The 27,972-nt window shown below is 42.4% G+C and overlaps 1 protein-coding gene across 1 annotated transcript; it reads right to left on the reverse strand.

Moving 5' to 3' along the window:
• Positions 1 to 501: 501 nt before the first annotated feature.
• On the reverse strand, positions 502 to 26,067 carry LOC110488613 (DNA repair protein XRCC1). Its single transcript, XM_021560895.3, has 17 exons — positions 25,678 to 26,067; positions 25,196 to 25,288; positions 23,724 to 23,831; positions 23,378 to 23,536; positions 16,877 to 16,954; positions 13,812 to 13,935; positions 13,517 to 13,623; positions 12,564 to 12,732; positions 12,140 to 12,395; positions 11,485 to 11,601; positions 7,182 to 7,266; positions 6,918 to 7,026; positions 5,197 to 5,236; positions 4,342 to 4,478; positions 3,968 to 4,058; positions 3,632 to 3,707; positions 502 to 1,618 (listed from the first exon to the last, which is right to left on the reverse strand). Exons 1-17 carry the CDS (start codon positions 25,726 to 25,728, stop codon positions 1,511 to 1,513), a joined length of 1,908 nt encoding a protein of 635 aa, XP_021416570.3. The 5' UTR covers positions 25,729 to 26,067; the 3' UTR covers positions 502 to 1,510.
• Positions 26,068 to 27,972: the final 1,905 nt, after the last annotated feature.

Genomic DNA, 27,972 nt, shown 5'->3' on the forward strand with positions numbered 1-27,972 from the left:
TTTCAAGAACATGCCAAATATGTTAAAGGAATATGAGACCATAAAATGAATAAAAGCTTTTGAAACATCTATGAATCCATCTGGGGCTCCAAATGGAATTAAGTATACACTCCTAAAAGGCTTGTGAAAAATATTATAAATTGCATTTCAACTTTAACAATGTTGTGTCAGGTCAGGTAATGAATGTCTAAAACTGTATGCATTAATCTTACACCACTGACATACCCCCACCCCCACCCAAAATTAAAATGATTTCTATTCAAAATAATCATGGCATAGAATTCAAACATTTGATCATAATTTCTCTTCTCCCTCTTGCTCTTCTTCCATTACTCTAATCCCCTTGACTGGAGAGGGAAACATGGGGAGAACTGAATTAGGGGGGAGATGATAGAGAATGGAGGGATTGAAACAGAATATGAATAGAGGAAAGAAGGATGGGTGCATTCAAATCCGCTTAAATCTGTCTAGTTGATCAATAAAAACACGCAGGGTGTGCAATTCATTTAAAAATCCATTATTTTAATTGATCAAATATTTATTTTGGGGGGGGGGGGGGGGGGGGGGGTAAATCTGAAAGCAAAGCTAAGATACTGTAACAAACAAGTCGAATCTAGACGGGAAAAACAAGGATAATGAACACACATCATATACTTCCAGAAATAACCAAGCAAAAACAGGACTTATTGGATCCTCACACTTTTGCACACAATAGTCTCTGTGTACAGTTCAAACAGCATACAACATGAATAAAACAAAAGTACATGTCATTGTACAGCACTACATGCTACAAATTACACTACAATCCCATGTATTATGCCAAAGTGGACTTAATAAATAATAAGATGAGGAATACCAACCAATCCATGAAGTCCATTTCCTATTCCTACCGAGCAACAAGGACAAAGGCCTTATTTTCTATTCATATTTCGTGGTCGTTGGCATCGAGTGTCAGTGACCTTAAAAAACGAACAAACACCTTTACGTCAGTAAACGGCACCCTATTCCCTACGTAGTACACTACTATTGACCAGGGCACATAGGGCTCTTTAAGAGAATAGGGTGCCATTCCGGCTACACCTAGGACCCTCTATGTTGCTCCTAACACTAATACACCCTCCTCTATCAAAGCCAGTGGCCTTTCAGGACATGAGTGGTAACTGAAGTTTCCACATAGACCCTGAGGTAGTGGAGGTGAAGCAGAGAAATATAGTTTTAAAAGCCCTGAAAGAGAGGCAGATGGGGGAGTTATTTTTGTGCACCGGTAATGATAAGTCTACGAAGATATGCCATCTCTGGTAAGGAAACCATTTCATCCAGCTCTCTGGATGGCCTCAGGTAAAGTTAAGGCATTTGTACCAAAATGGCACAGGCTTGATTTCATTTACCTGAGGATCTGAGAAGAGCTAGTGTCTATGGCTTCAATGTAAACCTCTCCTACCCTTTGGACAGGTACAATACTGTTGTGTGTGTGTGTTTGTGTGTGTGAGCACGTTAGCAAATGCAAGTCTCAAGGGACAACAGTGTAGGGCTGATATGGCAGCATCTTCTGTCGATCGTTGATGGCAAAAATCCATGTGGGTTTGACAAAGCTTAAATTACCATTCTCCATCAGTGCCTGTGGCAGAGAGGGAGAGAGAAAGCGAGAGGAAAATATGTCAGGAGGTGGGAATCTGTTTAATAATAAAGGGCTACAGAGACTGAACCAATATTTAAAATGGTACACCAAATAGGTCAACAACATATATACTGTATTTCAATAGCTTGTGACTTGGCAGAAGCACTTTCCATTGCAAATGAGCTGGCGTGGAACACAGATGTCTGTGTAACAGACCTAGATCAAAAGGCAACTAACCACACATGTCCAATATCAAATCAAACATCAGTGATGCACACAAAAGGCCCTGAGGTAGGTAAACAGCACATCAAAAGTATTCTTAACATAATCCATGTCCTAGAATCCGTCCTTTTGGGATATATTTTCTAAATATAAATAATACTTAGGCCGAACAAAGTTGAATTACTGTTTAACGGATGCCACGCCTCACTTTTCTCCACCCAGAAAAAAATCAAACATAATAATAATCAGATGTGCTGTTTTTTGGACAATATACGCAGCTCTTTGTTAATCATGCACTCTCCGCTCTGCCTTGAGGCTTTTTTTGATGCCCAAGAGACCAAACAGACTCAGATCACGCGCTCAGATCATGTTGGAGCCTCAGATTGGACAGTGGAACACACACGCTGGCACCTGCAGGCGACGTGCAGATGTTTCATTTCTCTCTCATGCGGTCATGGCTGAAGCCGGCGCAAATTCCTACTATTTGTGTGTCCAGGTTAAACATGGGACGTCCCGCATTATAAACAAACAGACGGTTAAATTCATGGTTATTGCATCATTTTCAGATCTATTAGAAGCGATTAATAGACAAAACAACAATGTCATTTAACCAATTAACTGGTAGTAGGCCAAACGATAACAACACGAAGGAATGCATTTGAAGTGATGACACGCCGCCTAGAACAGCTAGCGTGTCCAGCAAAGTACATCGCCAGTGGCACGCACATGCTTGTCGTGGCAGCCAGACGAGGCAGTCGAAGGAGGATGCGTTGAGCAAAGTTACTGGGCTCGAATTGAGTCACACTTCATCTATATAGATTGATGCTTCTAATTGTTGCATGTTATATGGATGATGATGAAAGGTTATACTCTATGGCTGGATTGATGTATTATTTTCCAGTCCCACATTCATTTGGCAGACCTAACTTGATTGACTCTTTCTACCAGGCCTAGCCTATGAGCGGGTCTAATCGTATTTGTATGAATATTTTGTTAACGCCTGGGCTATAGAGATGCAGTCAGATAATGAACTCATTATGCATCAACATTTCAATTTGATTACAATGATTTATTGTTAATAATTCCTGAATTTGGTAGGATATACAATTAAGTAGATTAATGAACTGATAATACATTCATACATTACTTTGTTTTCAATCATTTTTGAAAATGATAGAAAAATGCATTCTATTATACATCCGATGTGAATAATGTTAATTAATGTTAAATTGTGTATTTAATAATAATAATCTGAAAATCAGTCTGAAATTGAATATTTTGCCTATTGTTCATGTCCATATAGCCTATGTGTGGTAAAGTACTGTTATACCTTATAAACCTAATGATTATTATTTTTTATTTTTTTTACCCCACTCGCTCGCCTCACTTTTCTGGGGGGAAAATACGTTAAAACAGTGAATCAATTTTGTCTGGCCTCATTAGGAAAAATGTACTACTTATTTCACTTAAGATGATCACGTGATAGCTAGAGTGGCACCTCTATTTCATTCCAAGCCTTTCAAAAGGGGAAAATATCATTATACATGTCTCTGTCTCTTTTTTGGGCGCAGACTATGAATTGAGCACTTTACATAGATGACTAGCATTCTAACTCCCTGGAGTCATTACCTTTTAACAAAGAGATGAGACCTTTATAAGTGTGTGTGTTCCACAAATCATGTTCGTGGTGTGCGAGTGTGTGCCTGCCTGCTTGTGTATCGCACTCTCATATGTGTGTTTAACATCAATCAAGAGGTCTTTCGAAGGAAACAAAAGGGAGATCACACTCACGTCTTCAAAGGAGTCGTGCCATCCCTCGCCGGTGACGACAAACTGGACCTTTTCACTCATGTAGTCCTCCACCTCCCTGAAGAGAGGAACAAAGAAGGAGGGAGAGGAACAAAGAAGGAGAGCGAGAGATATGGGGAGGGGAAGAGGAGGAAGAGAGTGAGAAAGCTACACGTCTCGCCGGAGATCCCAAACACTGTTTTATAAAGGGACAATGACACACAAGCCCTCATCCGCTGATCACTTGTATTACCTCTAAAAGTACTAGTAAAGTACTACTGTTACAGGAAAATCTGCCCTACTCTCATTCTGGAGTCAGTCTCTCTTTCTTCTCCCTACCCGTTGAAGGCGATGATGTACCGCAGGAGTAGGCGCCTGTCATTGTTGGGGAACTTGCCATAGAGGAAGAATCGCTTTCCAGTTAGGAAATCTAAAGGGTCGTAAGAAAATGATAGATCAGCATGAGTGCAAGACTCCCTGTAAGAACATTACAGTAATCCTCATTGTTCATCACTGATGGGAAAAAAGAGAAGAAATGGTGTGCAATTTGACAACTTAACATTTGCGAGTGTCGTGAAAAACCAGCGTGGCTTACAGAAAAGTTCTTTATTGATGTTGAATAACATGAACAATTAGCAAGAACAAACTGACACACACAGCCAGCACAGACCACACAGAGAGAGGCAGACAAGGTCAGACAGACAGAGACAGACCTGGTAACTCAGGGATGGGCTTGTCCTCCTCGGCCTCAGCGTCAGTGTTCTCGTCAGTCGACCCCCCAAAAGGGTCCTCCTCCTTCACTCCTTTTCTCTCCTTCTCTCCTTCCTTCTGCCGACTAGCGCTCTCCACCCTGCCGACGAGAGAGAAAAAAACTGTTTATGAAACGGGGGTTATGAAACTACTGATTGATGCTCTGCTGGTGTCCTTGAATGAAGAGACACCACACCTGTTCATTCTGTTGTGATACAGCACAACAAATACAACTGACAGAACCAGACATTTCAGCCCACATACAAAAACAAACACCCACGCACTCTTCAGATTACTGAAAGAGCTCAAGAGCGAGGGGAATGTTTGATGCAAGACCATTTCAGTATGGCGGAGTTTAAGACTTGTATTGATGCTCTACAACAAAAATCCTTTCCAACAACAAGCTCGGCAATTCATTTACATTCACGACGACAGCGCAATCCGACAACTAATGAATCAAAATGAGAACAGATGGGAAAATTATATATGGCGAGTTGGTAACCCCAGTAAAATAACAAATATGTGTAATAATAACCATGATGAGCAACAAGAGGATCAAGGTATCATGGACCCAGACCTTTGTGCTGTCTTGCCAACTCCTATGGTCATTGGGCAACTCCTATGGTCATTGGGCAACTCCTATGGTCATTGGGCAACTCCTATGGTCATTGGGCAACTCCGACAGCACAGAGATCTGAAACCAGGCTAGGGCAGAGGCACTGTCAACCCAGAGGTCCTGCAGTAGGACATGGCTTCGACCCCCGCTACAGTCAAATATGAACACTATCCCATTCGTGTTCATTGGTGATGTTAGTTACCTCTTTAGCTCGTCCTCCGTGTCCATGCCAGACTCATCTTCTGTAGGAGACAGGAGAATAACATTATTACATCAGAAGAACATAACCTACATCAGAAGCATTCCATCTTACTAATCTACATTGGGTCATAACTTAAGTCTATACTACGCTGTAGAAACATGTAAGTGCTTCACCCATACCTCTCTAAGCTTTGCTCTTCCAAAATTAAAAGGCCTTGTACTTAGGCCCTAGTTAAAGGCTAGGTTCCCTTAATACTGTGCATATGTATTTTCCAACCAGTGCAGACGAAGGAGACAAGGAAAATAAGCTACTTCTAGACTATTGAGATCCACCCAGTCGCGATTCATTCTTCTTCCCTCTTTCCAGGCATGTGATGCGTTAGTAAAGACGTTCTCGGCGCACTAATGCGCCCAGACCACTTACTCCTGGCCTTGCATTACCATAGAAATTAGAATCATGCACAAGTCTCTCGGCAGCGATTGCTCTACGCAAGTGCTTCGTTCACTCTCCTTGTCCTCTCGACACGCATCCCTCTCTTCCTGTCCTTTTTAATGGCGGCGTTGTCAATCCGTCCATCCCTCCACACAATTCATTAAAGCAGTCTTTTCCCAACTTCTCTCCCTCTGTCCATTTCAACCTCTCATGTCCATCCTCTTCAGTCTTTGTGGGGTTAGTCTTTCTTTCTTCCTCGGCTAGCTACTAGAGCAAATGTATTAAGCCCATTGAGCGATTTCATTCACTACATGGCCATAGAAATACATTTACGGCAATAATGGCTGTCAGGAAAAGGTGATGAAACGAGTCTCTGGAAGAGTATGTTCCTTTCTCCTATCCTTTCCAACACCATGTCAGGGTCCTTCCATTCTGACACATGTGATTCAGCTGCTATCAAAAGTGTGTAGTTGTCTGTTGTAAGAAAACTGGCAGCAATGATTTACACATAAATAAGTGGAGAGAATAATATCCGCTACGCAAATTAGTATCTGTTCTGTTGTTCGTTTCAAAAGCAGTGCTGCACTGAATATCTGAAGTGATCCTGACTGGTTTAACTACAGCCTCAATGTTTAGGATGATAAACACGTCACCCTCAGAATCCTCTATCCCGCCCATCAGTTAAAATAACTCTTAGCTCATCTCTCCATTTCCTCTATCCTGGTTGTCCACTTACATTTACATTTGAGTCATTTAGCAGACACTCTTATGCAGAGCAACTTAATGTAGTGAGTTCATACATTTCCACACTTCACGAGGCCCATTTTTTTTACAGCATATTAAGAAAAAGTAATGTGAAATCCATAGATTAGGACCTAATAAATGTATTTAAATTGACTGATTTCCTCATACCAACTATAACTCAGTAACATCAATGAAATTGTTGCATGGTGTGTTTACATTTTTGCAGTATAGAACAGTAGTTCAGTGGGATAGAACAGTAGTTCCTTTGAAAACTGTTTCCGTATTAGCATTTTGAGCAATATGCTTGTGCTTCTCAGAATTCATCTCTCGCTCCTCCGTGTGCACAGTGGGGAGAGGGAGTGAGAGTCAGCAGCTGACAACGAAACAAGGACAGGCAGATACTTTTATAACAGGAATTAAGATAATACATAGGGTATAACTGTTGACCAAATTATTTTAGAACAATCTACAGGAACACTGTGTAGCAAAATCAGTCATTTTAGGTTTATCGTCCCAGCTCCAATGGAGGTGTGTATAATGGAAACCTGGTTCATCTGCGTCTGTGGAGCCACCATACAGATCCTCCTCCTCTTTCTTGATGGGGGTCTTTCTGGGAGTGGGTTGCCTTTCTTCTTCTCTCCTCTTTTGTGGAGTCTGCCAACGACGGAGAGGGCAGTACCGGGGTGGGAATAAAACAAATGCAATCATGTAAATCAGAACAATTACAGTTACTTGAAGCAGAATTGTGTTTTCATCATTTCATGTCATGTCATACTGCTAGGTCGTGGAACGGTTTAAGAAGCCCTTACCCTTCTCTCTTTTTCCTCCTCACTCTCTTCATCCTCCTCTACGTCGCTCCCCTCCGAGCTGGACGCCACTCCGTGCATCAGGTACCTGGCAGTAAGAGAGGAAATGGGGGAAAGAAGAGAAAGATCGCATTAAATAAAGAAATAAAAAATAAAAAGGGGTGAAGGGAAAAGAAGCAAAACATCTGACTGGATAAACAAGAAGATTCCTACTAGATGGGCAGCAAAGGGATGATCACACTGGCTGGAATTCTGCGCAAAGGTTCCAATGTTGGAACAACACAATCCAAAGGGCGCAAAAAAGTTCCAGATGGACACAAAGGCTAGCCAGACACAGAACAGTAACAGAGTGCACACACGTCTCACACACAGTACCATAAATCAGCACCATGGACAGCACAGTCAATGCATCCACATACTTCCCTCTTCCTGTTAAGTGGATTTGTTTGACACTTGGGGGTGGTTCTGTCGCCTACAATTATGTATTTGCAGAATGTACATTTAACTGGGTGATATGGACAAAAATAAATTAACTGATGCGATACGATAAATAGATTGATAAGTTTATAACATTAATGTGCACCAGTATTTTGTATTACCCTTTAAACTACTACTACTAGTTTGATGGTTGTAGCATCACGTGTCCCATTAACAATCACACATATTAACAAAACTTATTACATTTCAAACTTCACATTTCTCTAGTATAGGCTACTTATCGTTATGAACGATATCAGCAAAATGCGGTTTACCGTTCCAGCTCTAATGTAAAATATACATTTGACACACTACTGTAAATGTAATTGTACATGTCGTTTTGCAAACATTAGAAGTGCTACTACGCAAACAAGGGCGGAAACACAAACATTTATGCACTACCTTGAATTCGATGAGCTATGTTCCGTGAGGAATTCAAAGGCGGTCGAACTAAGTAAGTGTGTGGACGTTACGTTATTTTACTGGGCCTACATCTGCCTCCGTACCATCAATAGAACGTGACATACTGTCTACTGCAGTATCAAAGTCCTTTACTGACAAGACAAATGCCCTTGTTGGAATGGAACCAGGCCATTCACAACAGTAAATGGGTTTTGAGACACCTATCAAGGGGCGCCGGTGTGTCCGTGCCCTCCGAGCCACCCCACAGAGAGGGACTGAGAGGGTCCTATGACGAGCGAGCCTGGTGGCGGTGCCCTCCGAGCCACCACACAGAGAGGGACTGAGAGGGTCCTATGACGAGCGAGCCTGGTGGCGGTGCCCTCCGAGCCACCCCACAGAGAGGGACTGACAGGGTCCTATGACGGGCGAGCCTGGTGGCAGTGCCCTCTAAGCCACCCCACAGAGAGGGACTGAGAGGGTCCTATGACGGGCGAGCCTGGTGGCAGTGCCCTCCGAGCCACCCCACAGAGAGGGACTGAGAGGGTCCTATGACGGGTGAGCCTGGTGGCAGTGCCCTCTGAGCCACCCCACAGAGAGGGACTGAGAGGGTCCTATGACGGGAGAGCCTGGTGGCAGTGCCCTCTGAGCCACCCCACAGAGAGGGACTGAGAGGGTCCTATGACGGGAGAGCCTGGTGGCAGTGCCCTCAGCCATCCCACAGAGAGGGACTGACAGGGAATAGAGTGCAATTTGCGACGCAACCTAGGTCTGTGATAACTAAAAGGGAATCTAAAAAGGTTTCTGAGGCACTTCAGATGTTACCAACGGACGAAACCTTCAATAATCTACACTAACGCAAAGTTTACTCATTTATTCCCCATTCATTCCATTGTGTTGCCGGTTTATCTTGATGCCACTTGAGGGAAGCGTGCGCCCCTCCTCTCCTCTTCTCTGTTCCTCCTTTCATTTTGAAGTGTTCTCTAAAGGACAAAAGGCCCAGAACATTTAGATGCATAGCAGTGTTCGTCTGGTTTGAGTTGGCCTGTGTGTTTGTGTACGAGCGTGCGACGACCGTCTCTCTGCGTTTGAGTATGTGTGTGTGTCTACGTCTCTCTCTCTCTGTGTGTGTGTGTGTGTGTGTGTGTGTGTGTTTGTGTGTGTGTGTGAGCACTAGTGTTCTTCAAAGGAAGTGGACCCTTCAATTACCCATAGCAGATGCAGCTTTTAAATAAGGAATAAATCATTAGAGCTCCACACTCCAAACAAGAGCTGCACAATAGAGACGAGATGGCTTGGATGGATGGATGGATGAGGAACGAGGGATGAGAGTGAGGATAGACGAGGAGGAGAGAGGGATTCTCTATACAAAAAGGAGAGTGGTTGAGGGAGATGGAGAGCAGTCTACAGCAGAAGGGGGTCAGTAAACACAGCCAAATAACAGCGGTAGTGTGTGTGTGTGTGTGTGCGCGTCCCAAAGTAGAATTATGATGCCAACGCAGAGAAAAATACACACAATTAGCGTGTTAATACCTCAACAGTGTTAATTGGACTTATTTCCGCAACACCCCTTACACAATAGTACTTTATCATTTCGCACACCGCTTTCAAATTAGATGAGCGGATATTCATTTGTTTCTGAGGGCCAATTACACAGACATGATGTCAATTCTGACTAAAGAAAATGAGCGCATTGTACAGGAGTAGGGAAGTGTAGAAAAACATAGGAGGTGACTGATGCAGGCAGCAATCACTGAGACCTGACCTAGCCTAGAAAGTACCAGACCTGCGTTCAAATACATGCATATTTTCACTGAACAAAAATATAAACGCAACATGTAAAGTGTTGGTCCCATGTTTCATGAGCTGAAATAAAAGATCCCCAAAAATGTTCAGACCCACAAAAAGCTTGTCTCTCTCAAATGTTGTGCATTTGTTTACATCCCTGTTAATGAGCATTTCTCCTTTGCCAAGGTAATCCATCCACCTGGCAGGTGTGGTATATTAAGAAGCTGATTAAACAGCATGATCATTACACAGGTGCACCAGTTGTGTCACACAACTACGCCAGCGCAGGACATCCACATATGGCATCTTCACCTGCGAGATTGTCTGACGGGGGTGCCGAGTTGTATTTATGTCTGTAATGAAGCACTTTTTGGGGATAAACTCATTCTGATTGGCTGGTCCTGGCTCCCAAGTGGGTGGGCCTAAGTCCGCCCAGGCACATCCATGGCTGCACCCCTGTCCAGTCGTGAAATCCATAGATTAGGGCCTAATGAATGTATTTTAATTGACAGATTTCCTTATATGAACTGTAACTCAGTAAAAGTATTTAAATGGTTGCATGTTTTGCTTATAAGTATTTTAAAATACACTTTTCTGTGTATTTGAGTAGTTTGAAATACACAGCCCAAAACAACAACTTTTAATATAAGTAAATGCATGTCAATACTTTCCAAAATTCAACTTGTATTTAAAAAAACATTTTTTTTGTCTAAACACATCGTTCAAAACTGAGGTCTTATTGATCTACAAATAGTATTTGAAACCAGGTCTCGAAACTACCCGTGGAAGCAGTGATTTCACCTCAGGTGACAGACGAGAAGTGAAGACCTTATGTGAAAGACATTTTCACTTTGAAGAAAGGTGCGGTAAGAAACCCTTTTCATATTATCTGAGGCCTTGCTTTGACTAACTCGAGATTCAGCCATATTCTTCAATGCACAGTTTTGATTGAAGAGAGATCTTCATTGAGTCCGCTTGTAGCGACAAGAATCATTAGTAGAAGTTAGACTGAATACATCTTCAGTGAGCTGCATGGGTACAGGTAAAGTCTTGGCAATAGGTGCTTATAAACACCATTAACTGCCAACTTCACTTAATTCAAAGAAGCTTTCTGATAGAGAATGGGTGGCAATGAGTCAAAGGACCCATTTATTTGAAGCAGACTTAACAACACAGTCTAACTTCCTCCCCTCTCTCTCTGCCACCCTCCCCCTTGTTCTGCCTCCCTCAGTCTCCCCCTCGTTCTGCCTCCGTCAGTCCCCCCCACCCACCTCGTTCTGCCACCCACAGTCTCCCCCTCCCTCCCCCTTGTTCTGCCTCCCTCAGTCTCCCCCCACCCACCTCCTTCTGCCACCCACAGTCTCCCCCTCCCTCCCCCTCGTTCTGCCACCCACAGTCTCCCCCTCCCTCCCCCCGTTCTGCCACCCAGTCTCCCCCCCCTCCCCCTCGTTCTGCCACCCAGTCTCCCCCTCCCTCCCCCCGTTCTGCCTCCCACAGTCTCCCCCTCGTTCTGCCACCCACAACCCCCCCCCCCCCCGTTCTGCCTCCCACAGTCTCCCCCTCCCTCCCCCTTGTTCTGCCACCCACAGCCTCCCCCTCCCTCCCCCTCGTTCTGCCTCCCACAGCCTCCCCCTCCCCTTACCGTTTGAAGGAGATCTTCTGCTTCCTCTTGTGACAGTCCAGCACCCACTCCTTCCGGACGATGACGCCCCCTGCTGACTTCACCTGGCTGTACTTGGGGGTGTTGGAGAAGGCACAGCTGGATAAAGCAGATGATAAACCCTTGGTTAGCACGGCTGCGTCCCAGATGGCATCTATATCGTGCACTACTTTCGACCAGGGTCGAACGTGACCATGGCTACATCCAAAATATGGCACACTATTCCCTGTATAGTGCAATAAATAGGGTGCCATATGGGATGCAGGCACAGGAAGGAAGCCAGGGACAGCCCACTGCTACTATGGCAGAGTGTGATTAGGGTGATATGGTCTGCTTTGCTTCGCATGCTGTTATCGTGATACTCCTCTAGTTACACTAGTCTTGGTTGTATATGAGATGGAGAATATACTTGATAATATTACTCCTACAAACATTACTACCACTATAATACTAGCCCCATTGTTGGTTGTACTCCACACAATTCTTTTTGACCTGTTTCCAATATGTTCTTACCTCACTCTATTACCATTTTCATGCATCTTTAAATTACCAATAAGATTTCAGATTACAATGAGAACCCAACTTAAGAGTACTTCCCAAACTACTACCTCCCAGTATCTCCATCTCCTCCACTCACATGAGGTGTGTGGCGTCAGGGGTCCAGTCAGAGCGGTACTTGGCCCCCATGGCCAGGGCCTTGTCCCTCAGGTCCCCCCGAAAGGGGTTCTGGAAGCCACTCAGCACAAACACCACACCCTCCATGATCTTGTTGAGGGGAATGGTGGCCTCGGAGGAGCTGGACTGGGCTTTGGAGGGTTTGGCTCTGGGCTTGGCTTGTGGTTTGGACAGGCTCTCCTTCTTCTTGGTGTCTGGGGTTTTCTGGGCAGGGGAGACTGGGGTGAAAAGAATGACAGAGATGAGGAGAGGGGAAAATAAGAATATATAACTATCATAGTATTTGCATTGATTTATTAAACTTACTTTATTCACACAAGCATAGGTGAAAAATGTGTAGAGTGAGTCAGTGAGTGGCTGGCTGGATAGCTGACTGACTTCTTTACCTTTGGCAGCGATGGGGCTGGGAGTACTGGCTGTGCTGGGTTTGGCCTTGGGTTTGGGGGTGGTAGTGCCCCGTTCAGGAGAGCCCATAGGGCTGGGTTTCTTTGAGGGGGGCGGAGCGAGGGCAGTCTGGCGCTCTTTAGTGAACTCAAACTTCCTCTTCACTGCTGCCTAGGAAAAAGGAGAGAGGATGGATAAAGCCATTTGTCCTTACGGTAAAACAATGAGAGAAATACATACTAAAAGAACAAAGCAGTTGAGAACACTCACTTTTCAATTAAGAAAACAAGAAATTTAGAATGAAAACTGCTTATACTTTCTATAAGTGGGATAACTGACAGAAATGAGCAGAGAAAACAAACAAGCAAACAAATAGCAGGTCCTAATTATGTTTACACTTTGGTAAATGAATGTGTAAGTGAGTAACATCGCCTCTCACTTGAAAGAATGTTCCATCTCTGAGCCTCTGGAAAAATGTACCACAAGCAAACATATGCCTCCATACTGTCATCTCTTTTCACTATCGATGATTTACAATGTTTACATTAAATCTATACTACATTAGCTACGAGGGCGCAGTCTACCGAACACAGCTGCAGGGCTAAAAAACAATCACCTTGTACCTCTTTTTAAAGAAATCAATATGGTGTCTGCCTCTCAAATGGCACCCTATTCCCTATATTGTGCACTACTTTTGACCAAGGCCCATAAGGCGCTTGGCAAAACTAGTGCACTATATAGGAATAGAATAAGGTGCCATTTGGGACATAACTAGTAACATAGCCTGGAGATTCAGGTCAGTCCGCACTAGCATGGAAGGACTTAATGAATGATTCACCATCAGTTCTGGTCTTAGAGAAGCCAATGATGCATCACTATGGGCTCTGATCAAAAGTAGTGCACTATATAGGGATTACGGTGCCATTTGGGATGCAGACCAAGCCTTGGTCCTTACCTGTGGTGGGGGAGAGTTGGAGGACGGTGGGGCTGAGGAGTGGCCAGACCCTGATCCAGACTGCAGGGCGGCAGCTGCATAGCTGAGCTTCTCAGTCTGTGGCGAAACTGTGGGGGGAGAAGAGGTGAAGAGACAGAGAGAGAAGTTGGTAAATATTGTTTCCAATTTCTCACCCCACCAGCAGACCCTATGGTGCTTTTCGCTCACTCAATCACATCACATCAATGCGCACTAATAAACATGCAATCTGAAATTAGCTGTAACTAGGCCTTTAGCTTGAGTACAGTAGTAGTACCCTTGAGCGCTGGGCTGGCTTTGGAGGTGCTCTCTCTGTTGAAGAAGAGGCTGCCTGGCTGTAGACTGGGGCAAGCCGATGGGGACTCATCCTTCACCCGGAACTGGCCCAGCTTGGTCAACTTCTGTCAGGGGGCAAGAAAGACAGTGTTGTGAGAGAGTCTGATCAGTCAGTCATGTTAGGAAAGCACAGGACAGTGCACATAAATATAATTTTTGATGGTATAAATTCTAGTTCACTCAAAATCAAAGAAAGTTTAGATTTTTTTTTGTCTACTCTCTAGACGAGTCCACAGCCTAGCCCATCTGCTGTGTGGATCCAGCTTTATGCATAAATCCCAAATGAATGGGAAAGACAAGCACCATCTAATAAAGAAATAAAACAGTGCCCATTAATTTGAGGTTGAAGCATATTACTGGATCTGCGCAAAAGATGGTGGCATATGGACTTACAGTGCAATCAGACTTTAATCTAATCAGACCTTAAAATCAGCCTTAATCTAAAATTGATTTTTTGAATTGTATTCCTCAATCTATACACAATAATTTTTTGCAGACATATTAAAAATAAAAAACAGAAATACCTTATTTACATAAGTATTCAGACCCTTTGCTATGAGACTTGAAATTGAGCTCAGGTGCATCCTGTTTCCATTGTGATCATCCTTGAGATTTTTCTACAACTTGCAGTCCAACTGCGGTAAATTCAATTGATTGGACATGATTTGGTAAGGCACGTACCTAGTCTATATAGGTGTGTGCATGTCAGAGCAAAAACCGAGCCATGAGGTCAAAGGAATTGCCCGTAGAGCTCCGAGACAGGATTGTGTCTGCAGCATTAAATAAAGGTCCCCAAGAAAACAGTGGCCTCCATCATTCTTAAACAAAAAGAGTTTGGAACCACCTAGACTTTTCCTGGGCTGGCTGCAGGGCCAAACTGATCATTCGGGGGAGAAGGGCCTTGGTCAGGGAGGACCAAGAACCCGATGTTCACTCTGACCGAGCTCCAGATTTCCTCTGTGGAGATGGGAGAACCTTCCAGATGGACAACCATCTCTTCAGCACTCCACCAATCAGGCCTTTATGGTAGAGCATCCAGACGGAAGCCACTCCTCAGTAAAAGGCACAACAGCCTGCTTGGAGTTCGATTTAAAAAGGAGGTCAGGCTTGTCTTCTTATGGGAATGTGTCTGTAACTACTGCATGTCCCCTCTGAGGTTGCCCTTATCTTAATCTACACTGCTCAAAAAAATAAAGGGAACACTTAAACAACACAATGTAACTCCAAGTCAATCACACTTCTGTGAAATCAAACTGTCCACTTAGGAAGCAACACTGAATGACAATAAATGTCACATGCTGTTGTGCAAATGGAATAGACAACAGGTGGAAATTATAGGCAATTAGCAAGACACCCCCAATAAAGGAGTGGTTCTGCAGGTGGTGACCACAGACCACTTTTCAGTTCCTATGCTTCCTGGCTGATGTTTTGGTCACTTTTGAATGCTGGCGGTGCTTTTACTCTAGTGGTAGCATGAGACGGAGTCTACAACCCACACAAGTGGCTCAGGTAGTGCAGCTCATCCAGGATGGCACATCAATGCGAGCTGTGGCAAGAAGGTTTGCTGTGTCTGTCAGCGTAGTGTCCAGAGCATGGAGGCGCTACCAGGAGACAGGTCAGTACATGTGCTCAAACGGTCAGAAACAGACTTCATGAGGGTGGTATGAGGGCCCGACGTCCACAGGTGGGGGTTGTGCTTACAGCCCAACACCGTGCAGGACGTTTGGCATTTGCCAGAGAACATATGCTGGTGCGGTTGGCCCTGGGTTCCTCCTAACGCAAGACAATGCTAGACCTCATGTGGCTGGAGTGGAAGGCATTGATGCTATGGACTGGCCCGCCCATTCTCCAGACCTGAATCCAATTGAGCACATCTGAGACATGATGTCTCGCTCCATCCACCAACGCCACGTTGCACCACAGACTGTCCACGAGTTGGCGGATGCTTTAGTCCAGGTCTGGGAGGAGATCCCTCAGGAGACCATCCTCCACCTCATCAGGAGCATGCCCAGGCATTGTAGGGAGGTCATACAGGCACGTGGAGGCCACACACACTATTGAGCCTCATTTTGACTTGTTTTAAGTGTTTACATCAAAGTTGGATCAGCCTGTAGTGTGGTTTTCCACTTTCATTTTGAGTGTGACTCCAGATCCAGACCTCCATGGGTTGATACATTTTATTTCCATTGATAATTTTAGTGTGATTTTGTTGTCAGCACATTCAACTATGTAAAGAAAAAACTATTTAATAAGAATATTTCATTAATTCAGATCTAGGATGTGTTATTTTAGTGTTATAAGATATAAAACTATTTTTTTGTGAAGAATCAACAACAAGTGGGACACAATCATGAAGTGGAACGACATTTATTGGATATTTCAAACTTTTTTAACAAATCAAAAACTGAAAAATTGGGCGTGCAAAATTATTTTGAAGTTTGAAATATCCAATAAATGTCGTTCCACTTCATGATTGTGTCCCACTTGTTGTTGATTCTTCACAAAAAAATACAGTTTTATATCTTTATGTTTGAAGCCTGAAATGTGGCAAAAGGTCGCAAAGTTCAAGGGGGCCGAATACTTTCGCAAGGCACTGTATTGGCCATTGGATGAGGTAATGTTTTGGTCCTAAGTGGTAAAAAAGAATGAGATAAAAACTTTGTTTAGGAGACCAATCTGGCTATGGGATACTCCTCTTACAAGTAAAATGTTCTTTGTGAACTGTTCCTGAGATCTGTGTTTCGTCATGTGAGTTGAGATGGGTGTGTCTTGGCTATAAATGATACTAAGAACTGTTTTGTAAGCACTCTGAGAATTCATTTATAGACACTGAATTGATCTAAAAGTCACAGGGCTATGGTGAAGCTCATATATAATTAAATATGGACTTTATAATATACTCTGACTTGTGTGTGGTTTGCTCTCTCAATGTTTAGTAATACAGGAAATTACCACGACATTGGCTATGTAGAAAAAGGTTAAAGATTGCGGCTGAGCTTCTCTTACCGGTGTTGTTGTGGTTGGTGGATCACTTTTGTCTGGTGGTGAATGGAACTTCACGAAGGCCACTCCGTATGCTATGTTCTGAGGGTGGAAAATGCCATTTGTCGTCATGTCGCTCCAACCTGAATCATTTTCATAAGTGTATACAATAGGAACTGTGCTGAGACTAGGGCTGTGACAGTCACTGAATAACTGTGTAGCTGACGGTTACGGATGAAGATTGTCATCGACATTCATTTTTAGGATTTATAAAATGTTTTAAGAACTTCATTTTCATGCAGATAAACTTTACCTAATAGCGGGAGTGTTCACTAATGATTCTAAGCAAATATTTTGCTAACGGTGTCTACAAAATGTTCTACATCTCCTCTTTCCAACTGTCCTTTGATGTTTGAGCAGCTAATCCCTAGAATAGCGGGGGTGTAGAGCGCTATAGGCTATGACACTTAAACACGTAAAAAAGCTTTGATGTGTTGACTTTCTTTTATACAATGCACATTTTCATTGCTTGCTAGTAAATAAATACATTGTTATTTAAAAAAAAAGAAAGTTGGATGTGTCTGACTATTCATTAATTATTCAACAGCGGTCGACAAGGTTGTTCTGGCTCCGAGGCCTATAATACACTCATGTGTCCAATGGACAATGGGCCAATCCTCTCCAACCTGACATGGTATAACTTCATATGTAATCTTTCCTTAATTTATAGACTAATCAATGCTGATCAGGCCCGTCCCTGGCCGATATGCTGCCCTAGGCGAGACTAAAAAAATTGCTGCCCCCCTACCCCACCAAAGTAGAATAGTAACCTGGGCAATATATACACACAGTGTCGTCCGAAATGCACTTTTATGAATACCCATGTAGTAGCCTTCCATTTTTAAAACAAGCAATTTACCGTCAAACCCTGTCATTGTTACATTCATTTCTGTTAATGCATCTACTAATCACAGTAATTTACCGTTCACATTCCCGGAATAGAAACGTTTGCGGAGATCACAACTTGCTACACTTGTGAGAAATACGTTTTGGTTTATTTCATACGATCACATACACTCTCCATCTTAGAAATGAGCATGCGTCTGGTTTCTGTCCTGTTAATGTTGATGGAGCAAGCACGCCTGAGCACTGATAGAAAAACACTACATGACCAAAAGTATGTGGACACCTTTTCATTGAACATCTCATTCCAAAATCATGGGCATTAATATGTAGCCGTTCCCCCTTTGCTGCTATAACAACCTCCACTCTTCTGGGAAGGCTTTCCATTAGATGTTGGAACATTGCTGCGGGGACTTGCTTCCATTCAGCCACAAGAGCATTAGTGAGGTCGGGCGACTAGGCCTGGCTCGCAGTCGGCGTTCCAATTCAACCCAAAGATGTTCGATGGGGTTGAGGTCAGGGCTCTGTGCAGGCCAGTCAAGTTATTCCACATAAATCTCAACAAAGCATCTCTGTATGGACCTCGCTTTGAGCACAGTGGCATTGCCATGCTGAAACAGGAAAGGGCCTGACCCAAACTGTTGCAACAAAGTTGGATGCACAGAATCGTCTAGAATGTCGTATTTCCCTTCACTGGAACTAAAAGAGCCTAGTCCGAACCATGAAAAACAGCCCCAGACCATTATTCCTCCTCCACCAAACTTTACAGATGGCACTATGCATTGGGGCAGGTAGCGTTCACCTGGCATCCGCCAAACCCAGATTTGTCCGTCGGACTGCCAGATGGTGAAGCTTGATTCATCACTCCAGAGAACGCGTTTCCCCTGCTCTAAAGTTCAATGGTGGCGAGCTTTACACCACTCCAGCCGACGCTTGGCATTACGCATGGTGATCATAGGCTTGTGTGTGGCTGCTCAGCCATGGAAACCCATTTCATGACGCTCCTGACGAACAGTTATTGTGCTGACATTGCTTCCAGAGGCAGTTTTTAACTCGCTAGTGAGTGTATCAGCACTCGTGGTCCTGTTCTGAGAGCTTGTGTTGGCCTACCACTTCGTGGCTGAGCCGTTGTTGCTCCTAGACGTTTTCACTTCACAATAACAGCACTTACAGTTGCCCAGGGCAGCTCTAGCAGGGCAGACATTTTACGAAGAGATTTGTTGGAAAGGTGGCATTCTATGGCGGTGCCACGTTGAAAGTCACAGATCTTTTCAGTAAGGCCATTCTTCTGCCAATGTTTGTCTATGGAGATTGCATGCCTATGTGCTCGATTTCATACATCTGTCAACAACGGGTGTGGCTGAAATAGCCGAATCCTCTAAGGGGGTGTTCACATACTTTTGCATATATTGTGTACATGTCCTGCTTCTTGTAAATGTCAAATGTAGGAAAGTGCCCAGCTGAGCTTCTCAGTCATTTTTTTCTTCACCTCCCACAGTAGGAAGTCAACAAAGTATTTTTTTTCTTTACATCCATTCAAATTATAATAGTTCCTCGCAATATTTGAGAAATATTCTATCCCCCTCGATAATCAGCTTTGTTGATAAATAGGCTGTTGTGTGTATTTGTTTCTATTTTAAGGATTGTCAATTTAATCTTCATATTATAGGATAGCTGTCCCCTTCATACTTCCCTTCATTCACTAGACAGGTAGCCTAATGTTTAGAGCGTTGGACTAGTAACCGAAAGGTTGCAAGATCAAATCCAGAGCTGACAAGGTAAAAACCTGTCGTTCTGCCCCTGAACAAAGCTGATTATCGAGGGGAAGAGTGTTGGAAAGATTTCTCAAATATTGCGAGGAACTATTATAATTTGAAAGGATGTAAAGAAAAAAAAATACTTTGTTGACTTCCTACTGTGGGAGGTGAAGAAAAAATACTGAGAAGCTCAGCTTCTCACTGTTCCTAGGCCGTCATTGAAAATAAGAACTTGTTCTTAACTGGCTTGCCTAGTTAAATAAAAGTAAATAAAAAAATATTATAGCCTCGGAAAGCCTAAGATAGGCCAAGGTTAGTTTTATTCGTTTTAAGGCCAAGGTTATTTTTATACGTTTTAAGTAAAGGAGAAATATTGTCTTGTGTCTGACATACACTGGTGGCTTTGAGTGACAGGTGCTTTTATGGGGGGGGGGGTAGCAGGTACTCTTAATTGAGTACCACAGAATGAGTCATAATACCCTTAAAACCTAGCGGTCAAACAGGGTAATGGTTCCAATCGTTTTTCCAACATTCATTTTAGAAACACTTCAAATAATTTATTTTATTTTACCTTTATTCAACTAGGCAAGTCAGTTAAGAACAAATTCTTATTTTCAATGACGGCCTAGGAACAGTGGGTTAACTGCCTGTTCAGGGGCAGAACGACAGATTTGTACCTTGTCAGCGCGGGGATTTGAACTTGCAGCTTTTTTCGGTTACTAGTCCAACTCTCTAACCCTGCCACCCCAAAATAAGTGTTTTGTGTAGACTTACCTGGCTTGACGTTTTGATTAGAGGTCGGACGATTATGATTTTTCATGCCGATACCGATACTGATTATTTGAGGACCAAAAAAGCCGATACCGATTAATCGGACAATTTTTTTACAATTTTCTATTTGTAATAATGACAATTACAACAATATTGAATTAACACTTATTTTAACTTAATATAAAACATCAATAAAATCAATTTAGCCTCAAATAAATAATGAAACATGTTCAATTTGGTTTAAATAATGCAAATACAAAGTGTTGGAGAAGAAAGTAATATGTGCCATGTAAAAATGTGTGCCATGTATAAAAGCTAACGTTTAAGTTCCTTGCTCAGAACATGAGAACATATGAAAGTTGGTGGTTCCTTTTAACATGAGACTTCAATATTCCAAGGTAAGAGGTTTTAGGTTGTAGTTAAGATAGTCCTATAAATACTATTTCTCTCTATACCATTTGTATTTCATATACCTTTGACTATTGGATGTTCTTATAGTATTGTCAGTGTAACAGTATAGCTTCCGTCCCCCTCCTCGTCCCTACCTGGGCTCGAACCAGGAACATATCGACAACAGCCACACTCAAAGCATCGTTACCCATCGCTCCACAAAAGCCGCGGCCCTTGCAGCACAAGGGGAATAACTACTCCAAATCTAAAAGCGAGTGACATTTGAAACAGTATTAGCGCACACTTAGCTAACTAGCTAGCCATTTCACATTGGTTACACCAGCCATTAGGCTGATAGGCTTGAAGTCATAAACAGCACTGTGCTTGCAAAGAGCTGCTGGCCAAACGCACGAAAGTGCTGTTTGAATGAATGATTACGGCCTCCCAGGTGGCGCAGTGGTTAAGGGCGCTGTACTGCAGCGCCAGCTGTGCCATCAGAGTCCCTGGGTTCGCGCCCAGGCTCTGTCGTAACCGGCCGCGACCGGGAGGTCTGTGGGGCGACGCACAATTGGCCTAGCGTCGTCCGGGTTAGGGAGGGATTGGTCGGTAGGGATCTCCTAAAAAAATATTTACAAAAAAAAAAATAAAAAATGAATGATTACGGGCCTGCTGCTCTCAGTCAGACTGCCCTATCAAATCAAACTTAATTATAACATACAACACACAGAAATATGAGCCTTCGGTCATTAATATGATCGAATCCGGAAACTATCATTTCGAAAACAAAACGTTTCAGTGAAATACGGAACCGTTCGGTATTTTATCTAACGGGTGGCATCCCTAAGTCTAAATATTCTTGTTACATTGCACAACCTTCTATGTATGTCAGAATTACGTAAAATTCTGGCAAATTAGTTCGCAAGCAGCCCATATACCCTGACTCTGCGTGCAATGAACGCAAGAGAAATTACACAATTTCACCTGGTTAATATTGCCTGCTAAACTGGATTAGTAGTTATTAGTTAGTAGTGATTATGATTGATTGTTTTTTATAAGATAAGTTGAGCTGACAAGGTGAAAATCTGTCGTTCTGCCCCTGAACAAGGCAGTTAACCCACAGTTCCTAGGCAGTCATTGAAAATAACAATGTGTTCTTAACTGACTTGCCTAGTTAAATAAAAGGTATACAAATAAATAATAAATAAAACATTTAAATAAATCGGAAATCGCCGCCCAAAAATACCGATTTCCGATTGTTATGAAAACTTGAAATTGGCCATTCCGATGAATCGGTCGACCTCTAGTTTTGATAACCGTGTAAATCTCTCTAGGACAAGGTGACTTATCAATATATTTGACAGTACTTCCCCCACTAAAAATGAAACGCTAATTAGCTGCTAATGTGGCTGTCATAAAGAACTACAAATGCCATGATGATCTGGACGAGACTGACGAATTGAGGCAAAGGTAAGAATCTCAGGATTAACTATATAATGTTAGCTAAATGTAGCAATGAATCAATTGGCTACATTTCTCAAAAAAAATTCAATTCTGTGAACTGTCTTGTGCAAGTTTCAAATTAACACAATAACTGTTAGCAAATGTGTCAGCTAGAGATGACATGTAGGAGCTTGCAGGGATTGGTAGTATAACATAACGTCAATTTTGAAATTAGAGAGTAAATAGAGCGGAATATATTGGAAAAAGTCAGAGAGATTTACATGGTTATCAAAACGTCACGCCAGGGTAAGCCTACCCGAAACACAGCCCCTATTTTAAGTGTTTATAAAAAACCCTATGGGGAAAATGAATGGTGGAAAAACGATTGGAACAATTTCCCTGTTTGACCCCAAGTTTTTATGGGTATTATGGACACCGCCCCTGCGGGGGGTTCTATATGACCACTCAGAAAATGTCCTAAAGCAGCCTGTCTGGACTCCATCACTTTAATAAAATCAAACACTCCTGTCATGATGTAATCTTGTCAAGGCCTATTTTCAGTAGCTTAGGCTACATTATTTCTCTCATTACAGCGTCCTCTCTTTGAAGAACATATGCCAATGCCATCGAATGACAGCAGCACGGATTGTGACGTTATGCGACTATTTTAGGGGAAAGTGGTAGAAAACCCACCAGACTTAATTTTAATGATTTTGTGTCGAAATAGGATCTGTATAGAATTGTATTATATGCAAGAAAAACCAACAGCAAGAAAAACCAACAGAAAAGGACACACATCTTTATTTTGACTCCGTTAATAAGTAATAACCTGAATAATAACAATGAAACGCCATGATAATAATGAAGTGTAATGGCTTTTTTCAAATAGGTTTTTATTAAGAAGCAGACCCTTTGACATGTCTTAGTGTCTCAGCTAGGATTTTGACGTCATTGAATTTGAGGTTAAGGTAATTGGCCAGGCCAAGGTCACTGGCATAAGGGGGTTATGCCAGTGACCTTGGCCTGGCCAATTACCTTAACCTCAAATTCAATGACGTCAAAATCCTAGCTGAGACACTAAGACATGTCAAAGGAAAACAAAAATGGACGTTTCTTATTGGACAAGTGTTGTTAGTCCCACCCTGTTTCAGTCTGTTTCCTGCCTAATGAATACGACCCTGGTTTACATTGATTTAGGTGGCATCACATAGACACACAATGCTCTCTGTTCACTAATGTTCGCTTTTAGTGCTGTGCAGCTCACCTTGTTGTACGGCTGGCTACACACAATCTTCACGCGGTCCCATTTCTCCTGGGCGTGAGCCTTCACCAGCTGGTTAGGGCCAAAGAAGCGCACGCGGTTGATGTTGGTGCCATTACGGCTCTCCATGGGGGACATGAAGGAGGACGTGACCAGCAAAACCTGGAAGAGACAGTGAGAAGTTCTCTTAGGAATTAAGCAGCACACTATACCTGATGGTAGTAAAGCCACAACTATGCATTGTCCATAATAAAGAGGCAGAGACTAGTACCTTCACTCAGTGCATTCAGTGTGGTAGATTTCAGCGAGGTATACAGGTGCTACAATACACAGTAAGGGGGTGGCATACCTCATAGTCCTGGTCTTTGACAGAGGTTGAGTGTCCCACCAGCACCTCGATAAAAGCAGACCCTTCATTTCCTATGTCTATGCTGTACACCTGCTCTTCTTTCTCAAACTGAAACGATGGGGGAAAGAGCATGGGTTATTTAGTACAAACTAGGGAAAAAAACTAACAGGAAGAATTAATTAATTAAGATTACAGAATAAGAAATTAAATGAGAAGGACAGGCTACAACACCAAGAGCCAACAGGTAGGCTTCTACATAATAATCTGAATTGTTACTGTAAGATTGAGAAGGGGAGAAAGTATATAGTTAAAGTTAAATAGTTTCAATTAGCCTAGCTAACATTAGCTAGCTTCCCTTGGTTTGATGCAGTCAATACAGGTACTATGTAATCCAGGGCTCTCCAAAACTGTTCCTGGAGAGCTACTGTCCTGTAGGTTTTCGCTCTAACTATAATCTAGAGCACCTGATTATAATAATTATCTGGTTGATAAACCAAATCAGGTTAGATACAACTGGGGTTGGACCGAAAACCTATAGGAGGGTAGCTCTCCAACTGGGCTTGAAGAGCCCTGATGTAATCAGATGAGATAATAAATAACTAGCAATACGTAGTCTACCAGCACAAGTTGACATGGTCGCTATCCCCCCCCCCCCCCTCGTCACTCACATTTGAGCTGCTGCTCTGATTTTCCCTCCTACTAACGTTACAGCATTGGTTAGGGGCTCAGAAGTAAGTATTTCACTGTAAGGTCTACACTTGTTGTATTCGGCGCATGCGACTAATAATATTTGATTAGATTTTTGTTGCGTTAGGTATTTATTCAACTTTTATTTTCCCTTCATGATGACGGCGATCGGGACCTGTTATGATATTCAGTTAGGTTTTTTTCTCTTAAGGTTGAAAATCACAATTTCTTTTAAAAATGTTAACGTTTACTTACACCCCTAGTAGGGAAGATATTCAACAATTGATTATCTACAATCTGCATTCAGAATAACTGCTATGGTGAAGAACTCATCAAACAAGACTACCTAAAACACCTAAACTGGAACAACTATCTCAGTACGGGTGCAATAAGTCCAACCACTTACAGATTGGAATATTTTAGGAAAGTGCACATTATTTGTCTTAGATCAATTAATTAATGTGCATGCAGAAATATACAGGATATATTAAAACAAACTATTCCAAAAATTCTCCCTGCAAAAAAGCATGCTGGGAAATATGATCGGCCACTCCAAAGTATTTTTCATTCAGGGAATTAACAGAAATGAACTCAGTCGAGTAAAGACACCTGTAAATCCCATTGGTGTTAACCCCACTAGAATCAACACTAAGATATAACACTCACAACACTTTTGACCTCAAAATCGAGAATTTAACACCCACAAATTTTCTGTATGAATTGGAGTCAGTGAATTGTTACACAATCCCATGAAAACACAGAGCAGAGGAAAAGTAGCCTATTACCTGTATAATGACTGAGGTTTGTTTCTCCCCTGGCCTTGCTGCTTTCCATTTTCTGTATGTGTCTGAGCTCAGCAGGTTGTCAGCCTTGTGAGTCTGCAAGGAAACAACAAGAATAGCTAGGACCCCATGATCTTCAATTACCATCTGGTATTGTCACCACTGGAAATGAGTGTTATTGTTTACATTCAAGAAGATACATTTTTGACAACAATAAATTACTGGGAAGTGTACTGTAGCTAGCTAGCTACTTCGAATGGAGCATGCAAATACTATTCAGTACTATCACAATGATTTTGTTCTGGTGGGCTTAAAAAATAGCCATGGTCAGACTGTACTTATATACAGTAGAGGGCTAGACAGTCGACATTATCTCTCAATCAGACAGCAAGCAAACTTAGCTAGCTAACACGTTAGGAAGCTAGCAAGCGGGCTAACGAATACTGTATTAGCTAATGAGTCTAGATAGTAGTTGGACAACTTACATTGTCTTCGGTGCTGCAAGACACTACATGCTTGAGTTTTATCTCCGGCATTTTGCGCTAGTCACTTGACTTATCAAAAAAGTGGTGCCGCTTTATTTGTGTTTTTTTCAGCTAATCAAAACCAAACCTCTACGCTTGCTAGCTAGTTAGCAATTGCCTGGGTAGCAAACAATGGAACACGTTCATAGCTAGTTTATAGAAAGCAAAACGCCTCTAAATGCTCAATAGAAGTACCCTGTCTGACATTTCTGTGTTTCATGCATTGTATTTGACTTCCCTGTGAATTTTATTCTAATGTAAAGGCGGACAAAAACAGCCGAAACGTGCCCCCTGAATTTCACACCAAAATCCCTCTCAATTCATAACCTCTGATGTGACTTCCGGTTGATATTTAATTTAGCCAATCAAAACAGTTAACGCTTCTTCTTATTCTTCTTCGTGTAGTTTTACGGCCAACTAGCCGCTTTGTTGCTTATTTCTGCCTTTTAACAGTTCGAAAAGAGCATTGCACATTGTTCACAAAAAAGGGAAATGGGGAGAAAAGGAAATTGCACCACCATCTAAACCTATATATACAATATATACCACTATCCCCACCACCCCTTCCCACTACTTTGGCCCCAACAGATTCTACACTAGGCTGTTGGCATGGGTACCTGGAACACATATGACACTTTCTGCACTAATTGCACCCTCGAAACGTCAACCTGTCAACCGCACAGGACATTTCTGATCACTAGCAACATGGCCACCCCCACAATTGAAACACTCCACTTTTCCCACCGAAACTACACACTCCTTTGTCCCATGCCTTTCTGCACACTTTTCATACAACGTAATCTCCCTCCTACATACTGTTGCAACACGACCATCAACCTGGCACCCAAAACACTGTAGTGGGTTCTGAAACAACCAGCAAATAAGTTTTTGGGGGTCAGAGATTTTAGGCAGAAGAACTACAGGGGGGTTTGAGAAGAGGTTCTGAGGCAATGAAGAAAGTAGAGGGTGGTGGGGAAAGGGGGAGGGAGACTGAGAGGATCACTGTGAGTAGTAGGCCAGTACAGAGTGACCAGAACGGTTTGTGCTTTTGTAAGGTTGGCTTCTTTGCATTTATTGCTATGGTCATTAATTGTACCGCACAAATGGAAAGGAAATCCCAGAAGATTGAATTGGTTGTAGTGGCAAAGCTCTTACGGGGTTATGTATGATAGTGTATATTGCAACCAGTATGTGGGTATACTCTGCCACTTATTGGATTGTATTTCATGTTGGTGGTAAAACAAAATTGTAAAAATTCTTAACAACATTAAAAGCACAGAAAAAAGCTTTATTTTGTCACATGAATATAGAACCAGAACATACATATGGAAGAATATGAAATAGCTTTTTACTGTAGTGAAGAATGGCTTTTGGTTTAGTAACCATCAATCCTCTTGAGTACAAGGTCAGGATGGGAGGTGAAGAGAGGCACATTTATATAAAACACATGCAAAAGTGATTGTTTAATAAGAGAGGTGTGTCCAACACCTTTATCATCATCACATTAAACAATCATGTTCATCCCATCTAGAACATCATTATACAAACATTATACATATAATGATGCAAAATGTACTGCATGAAATAGGTGAATATCATGTGTGGACCATTATCTTCATCAGCCACAAACTACAGTGGCTTGCGAAAGTATTCACCACCTTGACATTTTTCCTATTTTTTTGCCTTACAACCTGGATGCCTTACAATTTTGGGGGGTTCGTATCATTTGATTTACACAACATGCCTACCACTTTGAAGATGCAAAATATATTTTTTATATTGTGAAACAAACAAGAAATAAGACAAAAAATTCATACTTTGTAGAGAAAAAGTGGTGCAGAAATAACAGCTACAAGTCTCTTGGGGTACGTCTCTATACACTTGGTAAATCTAGCCACTGGGATTTTTGCCCATTCTTCAAGGCAAGACTGCTCCAGCTCCTTCAAGTTGGATGGGTTCTGCTGGTGTACAGCAATCTTTAAGTCATACCACAGATTCTCAATTGGATTGATGTCTGGGCTTTGACTAAGACATTCCAATACATTTACAGTGCCTTGCGAAAGTATTCGGCCCCCTTGAACTTTGCGACCTTTTGCCACATTTCAGGCTTCAAACATAAAGATATAAAACTGTATTTTTTTGTGAAGAATCAACAACAAGTGGGACACAATCATGAAGTGGAACGACATTTATTGGATATTTCAAACTTTTTTAACAAATCAAAAACTGAAAAATTGGAGGTGCAAAATTATTCAG

This window comes from Oncorhynchus mykiss, chromosome 2 (assembly GCF_057628025.1).
Source record: "Oncorhynchus mykiss isolate SJ-2025 chromosome 2, ASM5762802v1, whole genome shotgun sequence".
NCBI lineage: Eukaryota > Metazoa > Chordata > Actinopteri > Salmoniformes > Salmonidae > Oncorhynchus > Oncorhynchus mykiss.

What these genes read in the sequence shown, in the direction of transcription:
- LOC110488613 (XM_021560895.3), bottom strand. Translation starts at nt 25,728, where the DNA reads ATGCCGGAGATAAAACTCAAGCATGTAGTGTCTTGCAGCACCGAAGAC. An exon ending in GTAGCCAGCCGTACAACAAG is followed by an intron (nt 16,955 to 23,377) that starts GTGAGCTGCACA and finishes TTCCACCCTCAG; the next exon opens with AACATAGCATACGGAGTGGC. An exon ending in ACGGAGGACGAGCTAAAGAG is followed by an intron (nt 4,479 to 5,196) that starts GTAACTAACATC and finishes TCTCGTCGGCAG; the next exon opens with GGTGGAGAGCGCTAGTCGGC.